This window comes from Argiope bruennichi, chromosome X2, assembly GCF_947563725.1.
Source record: "Argiope bruennichi chromosome X2, qqArgBrue1.1, whole genome shotgun sequence".
Classification (NCBI taxonomy): domain Eukaryota; kingdom Metazoa; phylum Arthropoda; class Arachnida; order Araneae; family Araneidae; genus Argiope; species Argiope bruennichi.
This window is the reverse complement of record NC_079163.1, coordinates 489,106-506,727: the sequence shown is the minus strand read 5'-3', so window position 1 is coordinate 506,727 and position 17,622 is coordinate 489,106. Positions and strand designations below refer to the sequence as shown.

The window sequence follows — 17,622 nt, the reverse complement described above, 5'->3', positions numbered from 1 at the left end:
AAATGTTTATTAATTTACTTTCAATTTTCAAAAGTGAATAAATACACTGAAGGGTTGATTTTTAATTGAAAAATGAATTAAAAAATTTATTGTCATAAGAAAAGAAAGTTAGAATATGATATCTTGATATCTCTACGGCAAAATAAATATCTCTTAACCAAGAAAATTTCTGAAAATGAATGCAAAGCTAAAGCACTTGCTCAACAGGTTGAACGAGCCAGCTACTTTTCCTTACTGACAAAATCGTGATATTTGTCCTTTTTCTGAGGTTGCGATCTCTCTATAAGTTTTGTTTTACAATATATCTTAAAAATGGAGGCGGAGGAGGCAGAAAATCATTCAAGGCATATCTAGAGGTCATAATCTTTCATATAAAAAAAATTGGCGATATCCATCTATTAGGTATTTTATTTAGTGATTGTGACTGGACACTCTATCAAGATTTTTGCTTGTAATCTTCTCAAAAACATTTTTGAGATTTTTCACGAAAATAACTGTGGTTGAGAATAGGCCAATGGTGAGAATATATCTAAGTGCCATTAACTTTCGTATAAAATAAAATTTGATGAAATAGGTACTGTAGCTGGGTTTTGTGCAAATTATTTTAAATATTGTGGGCCAGAAGTTTTTTGCCAAAATCGGCTACTTAGTAAGAAAACTAGAAAAATCGGTGTTTAATGGTGAGATTCATATATAGTTAATAAAATTTTCTTAGTTTTTATATTGTATAATTTTATGTTTTTAATCTTTTTTCTTTCTTTCAAAGAATTGAAATGTTAATGAAATGGTTGTTTTCCTTTATACAGCTAACTGTAATGTAATAACGTAATTTTAGATATGCATTGAAAGTGCTTTAGTAATATTTTTCATAAGAAACTTACAAAAAAATTAAATAACTTATCTTCGATGTCTGCGAAAAATATTTAGCAGTTACTTATGATTTTCTATGTTCATTTCTGTATAAAGTTGTATACTTCCTTGGAAATTTCGTGAATTTTATTGTAACACATAGTCCTATAACTAAGACTACTTCGTTAATATTGTTTCTTATTTTTTTTTCTCTAAAGGTAACTTACATAGCTCTTATTTTTTTAACTGAAATTGGACTATCACCCTGTCCTCTATCGTTTTTAAATTTATATTTTACTTTATGTTAATATTTATCTGTAATAAATTTATATTATGACAGTATTATAAAAATGCTTTGAAGAAAATTTGAAAATTCACATGGTTTTTTTTTTTTCCAATTCTGATTTTTTTTTCTATTTGCAGTTTCATTTCTATCGTTTTTATTTCTTCTGTTTGCAAAATTTATTAATCATAAATTTCTACAGCATGTTTTAGAGACTTATTTTATTGTGACGGTACGGGAAAAAAATTCAGAAACGTATTTTTTTCCATTATTTTTCTGTGTTTGATTATTACGGTTTTTCCATATTTTTTATTTAAGTTAAAAACTTAATAAACATGTCTCTGTAACTTGTATAGTAATATAATTAAAAATCATTTTGATTACGAAAGTTGGTATGCAATAATAGTTAGCAATTTGCGATGTATTTTATTTTATTTTTCTTTGTAGTAAATGGCTTTGTAATCCAGTGAGGAAACTCAGCCATGGAAGGCTGGATAGAACACCCGGAGATGTTGGAAATATTTCGACCAAAAAGCATTCATCAGATTCTAAGGTATTTATATTAATTCAATACCTATTTAAAATGTATACAAATTAGTTTATTTTACCCCACCCTAACTTGAACAATTCACTTTTAATAACAAGTGAGCTACCCTTATCTTATCCTACTGTGTAAACTGAATGACCTTAAAGCTACGGCAATAAATATGAGCACTATTAAATTTATAATAGTTCCCATTATGATGCCGCTCATGCACTCACTTCTCATGTAAGTACGTCCAGCCATCGAAATGGAAACAATTCAGCCACATATGATTATTGTACTTGCCATGAGAGCCCCCCCCCCTTCTTGGTTAGATTCTCACTTTCAATACGTTTCATTTTTGCTTTTCAAGCAAGGTCGAAATACAACTGAAAAGTACCTGTATTAGAGGCAGAGTTCTTGCATATTTCTTTTTATTAGTTATTTCACACATTTTGGGTTATACATATAAGTATTAAAACAACCCTATCTATATCTATCATGAAATTTCTACCTTAACTTGATTATATTATAGTATTAAATAAATGAATCATTTAATGAACTTTATCATTTTAATATGTGTTAATTCTTCCAATCTGAAAGATATCCTAATTTAGAATTATAATTTACTAAAATTCGTATTTCAAATATTAAAAGCGTTTAGAGACTTTTATTAACAAAACTTTGCTTTTTTCTTCGTTCTACAAATATGAGCAAAAATATTTACAGATTTAAGAATTCTACAATTGATAAATTCTTTGTCAGCTTTATTAATTACGTATTTATTTAGCATTTAGATTATTAAATGATTTTTCTTTACAGGTTGTGATTAGTAAGGAAGAAATGGGTAATAAATCATCATCTCCTGGTCCTCCTGTAAATGTTACCAATGAAGATGGGGATTGTGAAGTAAATGGCTTACTTTCACAACTCTTTTTAATCTTACTAAGAATCTAGGTATGATTAAATTATGAAAATGAGTGTATTCTATTTCTAATTATTTTTAAGGTTCAGACAGAAGAAAATGAAGTTGAGGATAATGTATTTATTCCAAATGAAGACAATAATACTAATGAAAATGATGATTTTGTTGCAACTGATGATAAAACAGGAAATGATACATCTTATGGAGCTTCAGTAAGTGTAAAAATTTACGCTATTCACTTTTAACTAATGAATTATAATATTTTGTAATTTTTTTTTCTATGGAAGCAGTTCGAATTGTCATAGTATTCTTATGTTAATATTTTTATTATGGTTTGTTTTAGATAATAATTGTAATAAATATTCTCTTCTCGTACAGGGTAAAAAAAATTTGGAACATAACGTACATTCTTCCATTAAAATATAAAATTACATTTTTATCGTATTTTTTCCGTTATATTTCGCAATAAGGAATCACTCTTATTTTTTTTTATTTTTTTTTTTGAAAATGAATTTATATAAGCTTAATACAATAATTTGAGCTCTTTCTCGGTAGTTTTATTTGTAGACAGAGGATATTAAATAGTTTATTTATGCATCATGTATTAGCGTATATCTAGATGGTTTTCAAAATTACGTAACTGACTCTTTTTACACAAATTTGCAATTACCAAATTAAAATCTTTGCTCCATAGTTTTACTTCTATATTTAGTAATAGCTTAGTATGCGAAAAATGATAGAAATAATCCCAGAAATATTTCCATTTATGATACAAATCAATTGAATTACTGACTTTGTAAGTCATCATTTTCAGATATCAGCTCCATCAGAGGCTCGCTTTCTTCAGGTATCCCAATCCCAAGATCCTTCCTTCCTTTAAAATTCGACTCCTCTGCTTTCATCTTTCCATTTCCACCACTCGATGGCAAGCGAGAAGGCTTTCCGTTAGAAGCCATCGCCCTTCTCTCTGCTTCGTACTCCTTATGGACAGTTAAAACCATACTTGTTGGCCATGCGTGGTGGCCCGTTAAGTAGGTTGGTGTACTATTGGTCTTCTGCATAGCTTAGTCACTTAAATGGCTAAGCTGCTAGTAATCAAGCGAAAGTGGTCAACTTCCAGGCTTTGAGTTAAGAGTGATCAACGTTTCTTTAAGTGGACCTGGCTAGCACTAAGATAAACTCTGAGGCTAGGGGTGTTCAGAGCTGGTGGCTACCTTTCCTTGTTGGGCTCCGTGATGGGTGATGTCGTCGGAATCCGAATTCTTTTAGTATTGAGGATTTTCTCTTATTCGCACAGATGTCTCTATTAATACAAAATTCATCATGAATACAAATAATATATTTCATAAAGTTTCACCATTTTTGGTTCATATATGTATCATGTCAAAGTTTGTGAGATAAAAAGTATTGTCAAATTACGTTTTGATGATTTGCTAATCGTAACAGCAGATCCTTTCTAAACTGCAAATCTTATCAAATTAATTCATTTGGTTAACTTACCAAAAACAGTCTCACCTCATCAATCTCAACTTTTCACATGGTGTTTCTCGGATCCAACACTGAAATCTGTTCCTGAATTAAAAGTTGCCGGAGAGTATATCAGTCAAAGAACATAGTTACCTACTCAAAATATTAACCCATAAGCATCTAAATTAGACCGAGCTGGTTACATACACTCAAATGTCCGCAAATATATGCTGAATCATCTTGGGTGCATTAAGTATCAACGATTCAAACACTGTTATGCAAGTTGCCATGGTACACCAACATATGCCTGAAATGCAGAGACCAGTCGTGACACAAATTCTTTTTGGTCTAACACATTTAAATTCATAAACCGCTTTGGCTCACATTCGGCTTGTTCAAGAAATTGCCCAAAATGATTCGCTGAAAGAGAAATATTATTAGTTAAAATTAAACAAAATGTGTCCTTTTAGTAGCAATTACTCATTACAGGGCATACACCAAAAGAGATTCCATATGCTTAAACTCCTAAAAATCCCTCGCTGTTTCAATAGTTGCGCAATATCTACTGAAGTTCTTTATACTAAAATATCTCCAAAAATGACTTCAAAAACTCAAATTCCAGTGAAAATCCTAGTTCCAGAATAAACAAGTGTACAGTGCCTTTTAAGTTACAGAAATCATCAGTTCCAACTTTTATTCCATCAATGCCTCAACAACTCCAGACAAACTCGCAACTCCTCCAAAAATTTAAAAAAAAAATACTAAATACCAAACAGGAGGCAAAAACTGCCGTTTTTTTTAAATACTTGCTGAGACACAAATCCGCTACTTTACCTTACACTTCCAGTCCGCCCTTTAACTAAAGATGATTTTCGTAAAAACAGAAATCCATAAAAGCAACGCGAGTGACACTATCGTTACGGATTTATTAAATTCAGATGAAATGTCGGGCAGTGAAATTGAAGATTTGACATCCTTTGTGTGATATTTTGAATACTTGGTCTGCAAATAAAAGATTAAAAGAAAATTCTCCTAATAAACCCTAAATATAAGGCTTCTTTTTTTTATGCAACTGTTTTGGTTTCCGTCATAAACTTGGCCACATAAAAAATCTTATCATGAAAGGCAAACTGTGTGTTTATCATAAGAAATTCACTTGAAACCAACGGACACAGCCAAGATCAAGATATATAATATAATACGTAAGGATTATATATCCCATAGAATCTTAGCAAGATGTTGCTATACTTGTTTCATGTGGTATTCCATCCTCCATTATTCCTTCGTATATCAACTTTCAAGCTGTGACTGTGAGGGTTTCCATACACTGAGTAAATATTATATGTAATATGTATCTTCCGTCCTCCATTCCCATTTTTTCAGAATGAGTCTGATAAACTAGTTGAGGAATTATCACTTTTCCTTCGTTATTTCAGGGACTTTAGTTACCACAGCTCATTTTAGGGAAAAGAGTCTGTTAATACTGGCGAGAAGCAAATTGAAGAGTTCATCAATGACCACTTTTTCTATGTATCGAATAACGGTGAAGCACGTACTTTCATGAACGGAACAAAACATTTATTTCCGTAGACCTTGCTCTTAGTACTCCATCTTTAGTTCCTAATTTCAATTGTAGAGTTGGGAATGAGCTGCTTGAAAGCAATAATTTTCTCATTTGCGTTTCCGTCAACTATGAATAGCTTTTGATCTCAATAAATAGGAACTTGGAATGCACTCCACACATCACAGCACCTTTTCGTATAATTCAGGCTTCACTTTTCTGGAACTACAGTGTGTCTTATCTAATACAAAACAAATGACATCTGAATCAAATACCATCACCTACTCAATATCGAAATTTTTCCCTTAAAAACATATTACATGCGTTTAATAAGTCTGAAGGGAACATGTCTTTCCAATTCAGTGGATCGATTCAACGATAATTCCTATACTGAAGCCAGAAAAATATTCTCATGGCTGTGTCAATTATGGGCCTATCTCACTAATTAACTGCCTTTTCTAATTATCTGAGAAATGGGTATAGCGAAAAAAACCACTATTTCCCATTTTCAAAGTTGTTTTTCCGAAAAGTGCGGAAACACTTTTCAGTTTACTACTGTAACTTTGTTTCACTGAAAATTAATGTTTTAACAGTATTTGGTAGACGAAATCGTCTAGTTTTCTATTTAGCTTGAAATAGAGAAAGTTTGATTTAACTTGGAGGTATGGTATTTTAAAAGACCTCATCATTCAAGGCTTACTCACAAATATTTACTTTTCTCAGTATCTCCATTAACTTGCAGTCGTGGGAACTTTTTAACTGTACTCGATGTTTTAATAGATTGTTTAGCTTCAACTTTGCTACAATTCAAATATTTTAGTTCTGACATTTATTATTTACTGTATTTAATTGAACAAAAATAATATTTCAACATCTTAGCATTATTAAAAGAAACGGGTATTTTTCATGATATTTTATAATAAACCCTAGTGCATTTTTTTAATTATTCCTTGCACTTGTACTTTAATCTTAGATTCTGAGCAAAATTATAGTCATGTTTGGAATCTTACACTTCAGCGCAGTTTATTCTACAAAAGAATCATGTTCCAGAATAATACTCGCATCATTATCCAGATATCGGCTATTTCGTACAGTGCAGTATTTAAAGTTTTTTTTGTTTTAAAAATTAATGAATTTGTCTAAGCATAGTTATGGTAAAAAGTATTCATTAAAAATACCAAAATTTTATGCCCTCTTCCTTTCTTGAAATGTGACGCAAAGGAAAAATGGTTTTCAGATATGTAGAATAGTTAAAAAGTGATGAATAACGAGGAGGGGAGGACGGGAACGGTTATATGTAAAATACTGTTTTGGAAAATTTTGATTTTGTCTTTTATAGAAATACGCTGCTTTAGGGTTGGCCTATAACCAAAATTTAACATTGCTATATATTGTCCAATATAAAATGATTTGCAGCGCGTCTTGATTTTATACATGGTGTCCCAAAAAGTGGAACAGGCGTTTATTTCCTTAAATACTGCACTTAGATATATAATACACATATAGAGATTCATTGAATGAGGTAGACAATTATATGAATGCACTTTGAATTTTGTAGAGATTGATAGTAAAAATTTTTACAATATAGGGGCTGTATACATTTTTAAAAGTGTCAGTCAGTAAAATATTTCTCTTACTCATCTTTGCACACACAAATTTTCGCGCTTCTATTTATAAAATTTGTAAACGTATTAAAGGACAAATTTATTTTTAGACTAAGAGGGAAAAACGCTCTCCTGTTTTGAACTGCTTCTATAATAATATAAAAAAGCATTAAATCCCGATGATTTAAGTTATTAATTAAAGGTGAGCTAACTCTGAAACAAAACTGTTAGTAAATAAACATAGAGGCAGACATATTAAGTAACCATATAATTTAAGTTGAAAGCAGATCAAATATATAACAGAAAATGAAAAACTTAATCTTAAAAAATAATTATATTTAACTTAGTGAAAATTACGTATAAAAAGAGCATGCAAAAAAAATTATTTATTATAGTTACAATGGGCAACTGACAATCTGTTAACACGAACAACAGGTATTGGAAAGGAGGACGTTCTATTATTGGCATTCAATTCTGAATACTTTGATGTACTGCTGTGAAAGCTATCGGAATATTTTCTTTTTCTTCACGGAATACTTCCGAACTTGAAATACAACACAAAATAACATTACAACAACTATACACAATACAGTTGTATTGGTATAATATTATAGGCAGTATTTAATAGGAAATTTAAGTTAACTCAATTCCTGAATTTTGATGAAAAATTAATATTATTTTGAAGAGGTATGGAAGCCGATGAAACTAATTAATCTTGGAAATCGGGTCTTCATTAGAGATTTTGATTTTCGATATTTTGTTTGTCACTTTGCTCCACCAGATTCTTTCAAGATTGTTTGCTTAGGTGAAAAGACGTGGTGAGAGGGCAGCTAGTGATGTAATGAAATGGATTGTCCACTTCCTCGCAGCCACAGGGATTCGATTCTTTGATATGGAATTGCTTGCAGTATGAAGGGAATGGACCTTGACCGGTTGTAAAGATTCTAGCATGCCTTTTCCATGCTGCTGGGTTTAGAGGGACTTTGGGGATGATTTGATAAATATTTTCTTTTAGTTAAGCCGTTGTTCCATTCTTCTTGCCAACGCTATTGGCTCGATTTATTTAGTGTACTTTTAAAGAAGTTTCTCGAGCTAGTTATTATACAGAAGGAAGCTGTAGAAATGGCCTGCTTCGCTAAGGAATCTGCAACTTCGTAGCCGTTGTGACCCATATGTGCTTTAATCCATCCTAACTGAATAGAAAGGTAGCTGATTAGAATTTTGTATTTTTTACCAATACAAAAATTGTTTGAGTGTGAAAATGAGTAGAGCGCCTATAAGTTAGATTCGCTATCGCTTCTTATCTTAGCGTTGTGGTCAAAATTGCTAGTCTATTTACGTTCTTCCTTAATGGCTAGCAGTTCAGTCGGAAAGATAGAATTATTTTCATTCAATTTGCCGAGTCACTGATGGCGAGTTAGTCATTTTAGGTTCCTCAATTCTGGACCCATCTGTAAAAATATGTCTTGTTCTTCGCTTGAAATTTTTGTTTGAGGAGAATCTATTTTCAACAAGGAAGTCTGAAAGATAGATTTTCATGTGGAAGCATTTGATTTCAAAGTTCTCAAGTGAAATAATAAATTCTGGAAATGATTAGACAATTGAAAACGACTTCTTCTGACATAAAATACTTCTGTTTGCATTTTAATGTGGAGTGAAAGAATTCCTTCGATGACTTGGAATGCTGCCGTAGATGTTGTGCGGAATACGCTAGAAATACGGAGGATAAATTTTCTCTGTATAGAATTTAGGATTCTTAATTGTGGAGATAAGAAAGAATAAACCTACACTGATGCTCCATGAAGGATCATTCTCTCAACACTGTAGAAGTAAAGATGGCACCTGAATTTTTTCTTCAATCCCCTCGTAGGGTCAACAATTTTGCTGAGATTTTTATATAAAAGAGTTGCCTTCATTTTGATGTTGAGTGAACCAGTTAAGTTAATCATCAATGGTAACACCGAGATATTTTGATGATTGTTAGGATTGTCAGCGTTTAAGTGTTCACATTATTCCATTTCATTGTAGGCCCTTGACTAATTTACTAATAAGGTTAATGCATGAATTTCCTGCAGAAATTTGAAGATGATGTTTGTCTGTCCAGCGCTTGAAGATTGAAATAGCTTTCTGGGCGGTTCATTTGAATTTAGCTCCTGTTGAAACCGTTACAACAAAAGCAAAATCGTATGCAAATTCCTAGAGATGAACGTTGGATGGATTTATCCCAAAGGATTTCGCGTGCTACCAGATTCCAAAAGACTGGTGCAGAACAAGAGCCTTGTGCGCAACCTTTCTGCTGTGTCCAGGTGTCAATGCCTTGTGATGACTGAAAAAAGGCTTCTCTAATCTTTAGGATATTTTTTAAGTGTTTCTGTAGTTTTTGAATTCAAATTCAGTTTATTTCGGCTAAAGCGAATGGAAGAAAATTGCAAGTTATTTCATCTGAGGTGCTGATAAGTCTTTGCAAGAGTTTTTCAATAATTTTGCCAGTGGTGGGAAGATGAGAGATGGAAAGTTAGGAACTGTTGTGAACCTTCTTGTGAAGCAGCACTATAATTCCTTTTTTTTTAATCGAAGTAGAAAATCATTGCAATTGAAGGCACCTATTGTAAAGGGTGTTTAACCTGTCCTGGAAATTCTTATTTATGTCTTTCAGGGCTACATTATATATCGTTCAGTCTGGTGTTTTCTTAGGTGGGACTTGTCTTATTTCATTTTTTGAAAATGGGGATTCCGGAATGAATTCACTGGTAGGGATTTCTGTAAGTGCAATATCTTGTGCTTGAGGGTAAAATAGCCTTGAGAATTTCTTGGGCAAATGTGTTAGCATCACCTTCGTTTGAACACCCCAAGGACTTGAAGAGTTCTGAAGGTAGGTGAGCACTTTTAACACATGCTCTATATGGTTTGCCGTATGGGTTTGTTTAATTGGTGTAGAAGTTACGAGAGGTTGACATTTTTACTTTTTTAGTGGCCTTTTTTAATCCTTTTTCTCCCCTTGGATTCTATTTGGATAAAATGTTTGAAAGGCTGTTCGAATGCTGTAAATCTTCTTAATATCTCGAATTCTTTTTTCCTAATTTCGAAATCTTGTGTAGAACCTCTGAAATGTTTCAGTATGGTGAAGAATGCAAGGAAAATATTTTCAGTGAGCCGTTATCCATTTGTATTTTAATTACCATGGAATTAGTTATCCGTAGATTGAAGAAAAACTGGATTTCGGTTGGAAGAGAGTACGATCAGACTTAGTTTTTGGTTTTTGGAAAGCCACTTAATCCATAAAAATAGAATTCCTCTGATTTTTCCATCATTTACGTAAGTTTCTTGAACTAGTAATATTTCGCAGGTGGGTGTGGCCAGTTTCGCCAGGATTGGGTTGCTGTTTTTTATTTGGTCAAATTGATATCAAGGATGGTTAGACTAAAGTAGGAGGAGGACTTGGAAGGTCAGTTGAATCTGTTGAAGGAATGGAGAAAATGCTGTTCGATCTCGTGAGATGAGATGTAAATGGTGTGGAGCTTGAGTTGGATATACCGTTGATCGTCCTTAGATACCTTCCTGTTTCCTTCAAGTACGTGGGACTTCTACTGTCTGAGGCCAAATATCTATGTAGAATCATGCACCTTTCTGCGTATTTTCTTCATGGCAGTTAATGCATTATTCCAAATTATTTTTTTCTCATGACCACAAGGAGTTCTACAATGCTTTCAAGATAAAACAATCGTCTAAATGTTTTCACAACTTTGATGCTTGAAGCGCTTTCAAGCACTGAAATGTTCTTTAATAGAGTGCATTTTCCAATTTATGGGGATTTTCTTCTGATTAAGCAAACTTTTGATATTCTCCGGCTTTCCAGAGATTACTAAGTGACGGCATTCCCTTCTTCTCTTAATTCTAGAGCTTGACTTCAGATAGTCTTTGGGAATTTCAGTGGTAAGCTTCAGTACTTCCAACTCCTCTTCATCTCCCATCCCAGTTGAGATATCGTATACAATGCATCTCGGGAATCTGATCGATGTTTTTTTTTTTTTTGCATTCGATTGTTTCAGCTAGCTACTTGTTTCTTTGAATCATTTAGATGGATTTCTGAGCTCCTTCTTCATCTGGACAATCAATTGTAATCCCTTTGTTCTTCAGAGGCTAAACTGCTTTGATAGCTATTTTTCTTTGGTTGGTTGTATATTTTCTTGAACCAGTTTTTTAAGATTATCTTGTTCTTTTTTGTTCTCTTAGAGAGCAGCAGTACTGTGTGTGCTTGTTTGGTGGCTGTGACTTCAGCGTACGTTTTTGTTGGTGTTATTTATTTTTTTTGTCTTGATTCCTTTTTAGCAATTTTTTCCTGCTTTTCTCGTAGAAGATTTTGGAAGTCACCAAGTAGATCAGAGGCCTTTACCTTCCACCATCATTTAGTCTAAATTTATGGTTTGCTTTATTTCCTATCACAAGTTCTGAAAGTTCAGCTAAAAAGAAAGTTTCTTTTGTATATCGTAGTACTTTTCACTGCTTCGGCAGGCCTATTCTTGCTGTTTCTGCTATGAATTATCTGCCGGTAGTAAGTTGATTGGTGTCTGTTTGCAACAAAATTTGCAACCTGAACTTTGGCTGACCAGAATTGTTGCCAATCATATTTGCAACTTTTTTCCGAAAAAATGAAATCTTGAGAACGAGTAAAATAATTTGTGTGAAAGTGTGCACAAACCGAGACAGAGCCTCACCTCCAACGTTGGAAGAAGTGTGCTAAATAAATCGAAATTGCGCATTGTGAATTATCTGAGATAGGGGAGAGAGAGAGAGAGAAAAAAAAAAGGCAGAATATCCTCCATTTTTTGAGAAATTAAAACATGGAAGCTGTTATGTCACATTATTTACAGGAGACCTTAATAATGGTCTTACAATATCTAATAATTAAATAAAAGGATTGAGTATGTTAAGTCCGGATTTGTGAATGGCTTGCTCCTCTGTTGGTTCAGCACCCAAATACTCCTTTAAATTTTGTCCTGACCTCCATTTAATTATTTAAACTCTGAAGTAAGAAAAGAATTTAAATTTAAATCAGGGATGACTTGCAGGAATGAGTACATGTCTCAGTGGTAGAAAACAATCGAGGGGCAAGAAGTAGGGGGATTTAAATAAGATGGGTATTACCTGTCCTTTAATTTAGGTAACCTGGACTTAAAATGTGTTAGAAAATATTGAGAATGTATCGAGGTTATGCCATTGGAATATTATCAGTAATGATATAGAAAAGGAATAATAAAAATAATACACGGAGGTATGGGAAGTTCCCAAGAAACCGAGAAGAGTTCTGAGATTGGAAAAAAGCAGAAAAAGAGGGGGAGGGAAGTCACTTAAGCTCTAACTATTTGAAAAGGAAAAAAAGGCAATAAATTTTCGAAATTCTTTCTTAGAATAACAGTCTATAGAATATGCAAGTTAATGTAGACAACAACATGCTCGGACAGACGAGTTTCAGGTAAGCCTTATTATGTGCATAAAAGGTCAAATCGAGGCTCGCATAGGGAGATGGGGAAGGAGCATTACTGCCTGCTTGGGACTTCTCATGGGTCCAAAAGTCAAACTAAGTTAGAGTGACAATTAAGTTATGGTGGGGTAAAGAAAACCAACTATAAAAACTAACATCAACTGAATAAAAAGAGCAAGTTATACTCATTTGCCATATATATGCATCATTTATATCAGTCATAGTTTTCGCAAGATTCAATATATCTATATAAATGTAAACATAATTTTCCAGATGCATGGCCGAAAAGAAGAAACTTTTGATATTTTAACTCCACTTTATGTCACTACGGGAGTCGTATTATGTAAAAAGAAAAAGCGATAAGAGGCGAGAGTCTACATCGCAATTCAAGAGCAAACGGACAGAAATTTTTCCCTTCAGTGATTTATGAGATTCTGATAGGGATTCCTTTGCCACGTGTCGATTTAGGCAAGGAAATCTTGGGTATCTTTTTAAAAAGATGTGCAGGTGTTAAGGATTTTTATCCCTTCTTTCCTAGCGTGGAAACGATGGAGTCGGCAATTTTGTTAAGCGCATATTAGAAGTAAATAAAATAGTAGGAATTAAATTAGAAAATAAGGTAACATTTTAGAATGAAGTTATCAAGGACTAATTTAAGATAAAAATTAGAAAATTAATTTATATATACATATAATATGCTTTTATATACACAGGACTATTAACAGAAATATTGTTACGCTTTAATTAAGGGAAGAACCTTGGATTCCTTTATTTAAGGGGTCTCAGGAAAACGAAACGAAGTTTCAAATTTTTCGGGGGTTTTAAAAATATGTTAGGGTTTTATCTTTTCTGAACATTTTGATACCAAAATTTTAACGATACTATCAAAACTTCCAGAGTTATCTATTTAAAACAACACCGGTTAAATGTAAACAGAAACTTGCCTCTGCCACGCTTACTTTTGACAGCTGGCAGACTATTTCCAAAAAATTTTTGCTCTTGTTGAATTGCATTTTGTTAGAAGAGCCACATTTTTTATCAAAGTGAACTTGCGAATGAGCAGCATAATTGCAGCTCAACTTCAAACTTTACTTTTTTGAATCTGTTTGTTTACTTAGGTAGTGATTTTGAATTTGACGATGTTTCATGTCTTAAAAATTGTTTTAATTATGGATGTTTCATTATAAAGGAGATTTAGAAGGAGGCCAAACAGGAAAATTTCAATGTAACATGAAGAAATGTAAATCAGAAAATAGAATTGTTTTTGGAAGCATTTTGCTAAAAGAAATTGCATCTACTGGAAAGTTACAAAGTGCACATAATATTTCTCATTCATTTGAGAATATTTCTCATGAATTTCAAGATTATAGACTGATCGATGTTAATTTGTTCTTGAAACAAATCCAAAAATATATTGCTCTCAATATGATGGGGAAATCAAAATAAATGAAAATTCTATTATACGATAGTCATCTTCTTCCCTTTTGGTTTGTTCACAATGCAAATTTCAAACGAAATTGAATGCACTTGAGTTGTTTTGTAAGAAAAATATCCAAGCAATCAATAGACTGTATTGACCATGTGATATATGGATCAAGGATTATCTGCACTCAACGCATTTTGTTTCATTAGTGTTTACCAGAACCAATATGTCAAAAGGTATATAAACACAATATCCTTTGATGTATATTAGAACAATAAAACTTAACATTTCAAAAGAAATAGATTGATTTAAGCTAATTAAGGGCAGTGCCTATGTTTCTGGAGCTTTTTAATTTGCATAACTTAGTTTAAATGAACTAAGTTTCTGAAGTTTAAATGAAGGAAGTTTTTTTTTTTTTAACTTTATTTTTTTCAACCCAGGCAGCACATCCTGTTGCGTAATTGCCAACTGCCAACTACATTTTTTTCTTAAAACTTCATTTTTTTTTTTAATAATTGTATATTTTAAATCCTTTTTTACTAAATGTTTTAGAAAAAGTTTGTATAACTTCAAAACTGAATATTTTTCTGCAAGTTAATATTATTTTTTTAAATTTTGATAAATTTGTAAGTTCAGAATCTTGCGCGCAGTAAAAGACTGAATTTTAAGGTTTTGAATAAATATTCAATTTATATTTCTTTATAAATTTTAAATTTTTTTTTAAAATTATATGAAAACATTTGAAATAATGTAATTGTATATGAATATTATATGTTTAAATTTTCAAATTTCACATTTTTTCATTACAAAATTAGATGAGTTGGTAAAAAGATGTTTTTTGCTTTCACAGCTAATTATTATCCTTTAAGCAGTAACGTCCATGCACCTCCATTTTTTATATGTGACGTTTACGGAGAAAAAACAATAGATTACTTCGGAAATATACAAAACATTTGCATGAAATATATATAAATATGCTCAGAAAACATAAGTAAGTTGATATAAAAGTGTAAGAAATAAAGTTCGATATAAAATAATAGTTGAAATATATCAACAATATGTATATGATATTGTGCGAATGTTCTGTTTACATGCAAGGGTGACGAGAATGGGAGAAAAGTTATCCAATGATTGCATGTTAAGTTTTTTAAAAATAATTTTTAAAAAATTGGCAAAATTCCCAAGGACAATGACCTTGGTAAGAATTTATTGAATATCTTGCAAGTTTTGATCATCTTTTAGATTTTTTTTCAAAAGTCTTAATTTTTTAATTATAATAGCAGAAAGTGGAACAGAGAAATTTTACAAAATATGGTGTGATTTTTTGCGAGAGATTTTTTAGAAAAAAAAGTTGGTCTAGAGCAATTGCTGAGCACAAATAAACATAATGCATACCAAATTACTCTTGAAAATACCTTCTATATGCGTAAAAAAGTAATAAGAAATAATCATTAATAAAGTCGATGCGGGGAAAAACAGTAGAGGGTTGAAACTCAACTATGCGTTTGTATTTGCATATTTGCATTATTAAATAAATGTGTAAAAATCTCCGAAAATTCGCAAAAGAAAATACCTTTTACAATAATATACATATTTTAAAACACTATTATCCAACATTATTAGGAGCCACTTACTCCAGCCGTTCTATGTTTTTCATAGCTTTACATCATCATAGGATTTAAAAATGGGAAAAATACAAATAATCCAATAAAAAAGGTTCAGAAACACAACAAACTTTTACTGTAATTCGCACTTCTGCAATTCATATTATACCGAACACTTATGAAGAAGCACTCGCGAAAAATGAAGTGAAGCAATAATAAACGCGTATAAAAATTAGGACTACTTGCAGCGCTCGCGAATGTGTGTTCTACCTCTTGAACAGACGGAGACACATTTTTGTAGTATGCATACTACGGTGAAAGCTATCCACTATATAACTCTTTATTTCCGATTAAATTTAATCTCCCTTTATTTTGCGAATCCCTTATAAAAGAAAGAACTTGTCTATGTTGTACTTGTATGCTTACACCATTCTATCGTACTTGTGATTAATATTTTAAACATTTTTTTAAAAAAGTGTTTTATAGTAGTTACTTTTAATGAGATTTTAATTTAAACTATTTTCTTTAGTTATGACACAAAGTAGATATACTTATTTTCTATATTTTTAATTGCATATTTAAATTCAAAAATTAAGTAGTGGCTCTAAAAGGAAACAAAGCATTTTTCTTTGGAATTAAAGAAAGAATTGAAAAATTCTTTCACTCAAAGCTAACAAATACTAGACTATGTTTCCCAAAAAAATATCTGCTCTGAATTTTTACTACAATAGACACTTTGACATTTACCGGGATATCTTATTTTTTTAGGAACTATTGTCAAACTATTGCCCACAGGCCGAATGCGCCTCTCTTGGAGACTGTATCCGGCACGCCGCAGATTTTGAAATGTAATAATTTAAAATACATCCAGATTCGAAGAAATTTCAGAAGTGCAGTCACGGCTTCATTCATCACAATAGAATTTTTTAAGGAATTTTTTTAGCTTTAAAATAAATTATTTTATTCTTCCAAAATCTATTTTAAGATCAATCAAAAAGAAAATAAAATGCGCATCCCCGACTTTAAAATAATCGCCTTCATTTTCTGTATATTCTTGTGCAAATATTTATTTATTTGAATACAGCCATATTATCCTCTTGTGGAACATTGCCATAAAGTTCCAAGCACTGAATTCTGGCCTGAACTTCTTGCCAACTAAATTTTTATTGGTCTGATTTCTAAGGTCTAGCAACAGAATTCCTTTTGAACTTCTTGCCCATACCAACTACTTGTGGTGAATTGAAAATACAGCTGTCTATTATTTTATCATGTAGATATTTTCGGACTTTTCTCCATTTCTCTCCATTAAAAGTTTTTTTTTCTCAGAAGACTTCCAGAATTTCTTCCTTATAATCCAAGGAATAACCCTTTTCGTATTTGTATCATTTGAGGACCCAAATACTATTCCGTTTATATATGTCATTCTTTTCATTCAAATACTAATCATTCGTTGCAAATATGTAATACACTGAATGCCGAAGTTTATAATAAATCGCTGTCACGTCCGTTATTTATCATTATACATGTGTTACAATCGTTTGGCTGACAATTTTATCTAGATCTTATATCGCCAGCACCCTGAAAAATTATTAAAAAAATTATTTTTCAAAACATGATCTATTTTCAGGGAAACAAAGTATTTGCGAGGACACGTTTTCAAATTACGTGTTTTAAAGTTTATTTTTGCAAAAATTATTTCATTTTAACTGTATTTAGCTCTCTAAATTTTTAATGAAGTTTTTATTGATAGATTTTATAAATCCCTCCCCCCCAAAAAAATCTGTTTTATCTGTTTTTAGAAGAATTGTATAAAAGTTTTTCAGATAAAAAATAAAAAAATATCTTTTCCGCAAAAAATTTAAAACCGGTTATGAAGATTTATTTATACGTATCTGAATTAC

At 31.7% G+C, this 17,622-nt stretch overlaps 1 protein-coding gene across 9 annotated transcripts in view; it reads left to right on the top strand.

The window, feature by feature from the left end:
• The window catches only part of LOC129960009 (rho guanine nucleotide exchange factor 25-like), a 575,803-nt gene that overhangs the window by 449,906 nt on the left and 108,275 nt on the right, over positions 1–17,622 (top strand). For all 9 annotated transcript variants that reach the window (XR_008783500.1, XM_056073001.1, XM_056073000.1 and 6 more), the window contains 3 exons: positions 1,580–1,685; positions 2,478–2,564; positions 2,664–2,792. Coding sequence is in view for 8 of the 9 variants with exons in the window: in XM_056073001.1 (XP_055928976.1) it covers positions 1,580–1,685; positions 2,478–2,564; positions 2,664–2,792 (322 nt within the window). In the remaining variant the exon portion in view is untranslated. The remainder of the gene's footprint in view (positions 1–1,579; positions 1,686–2,477; positions 2,565–2,663; positions 2,793–17,622) is intronic.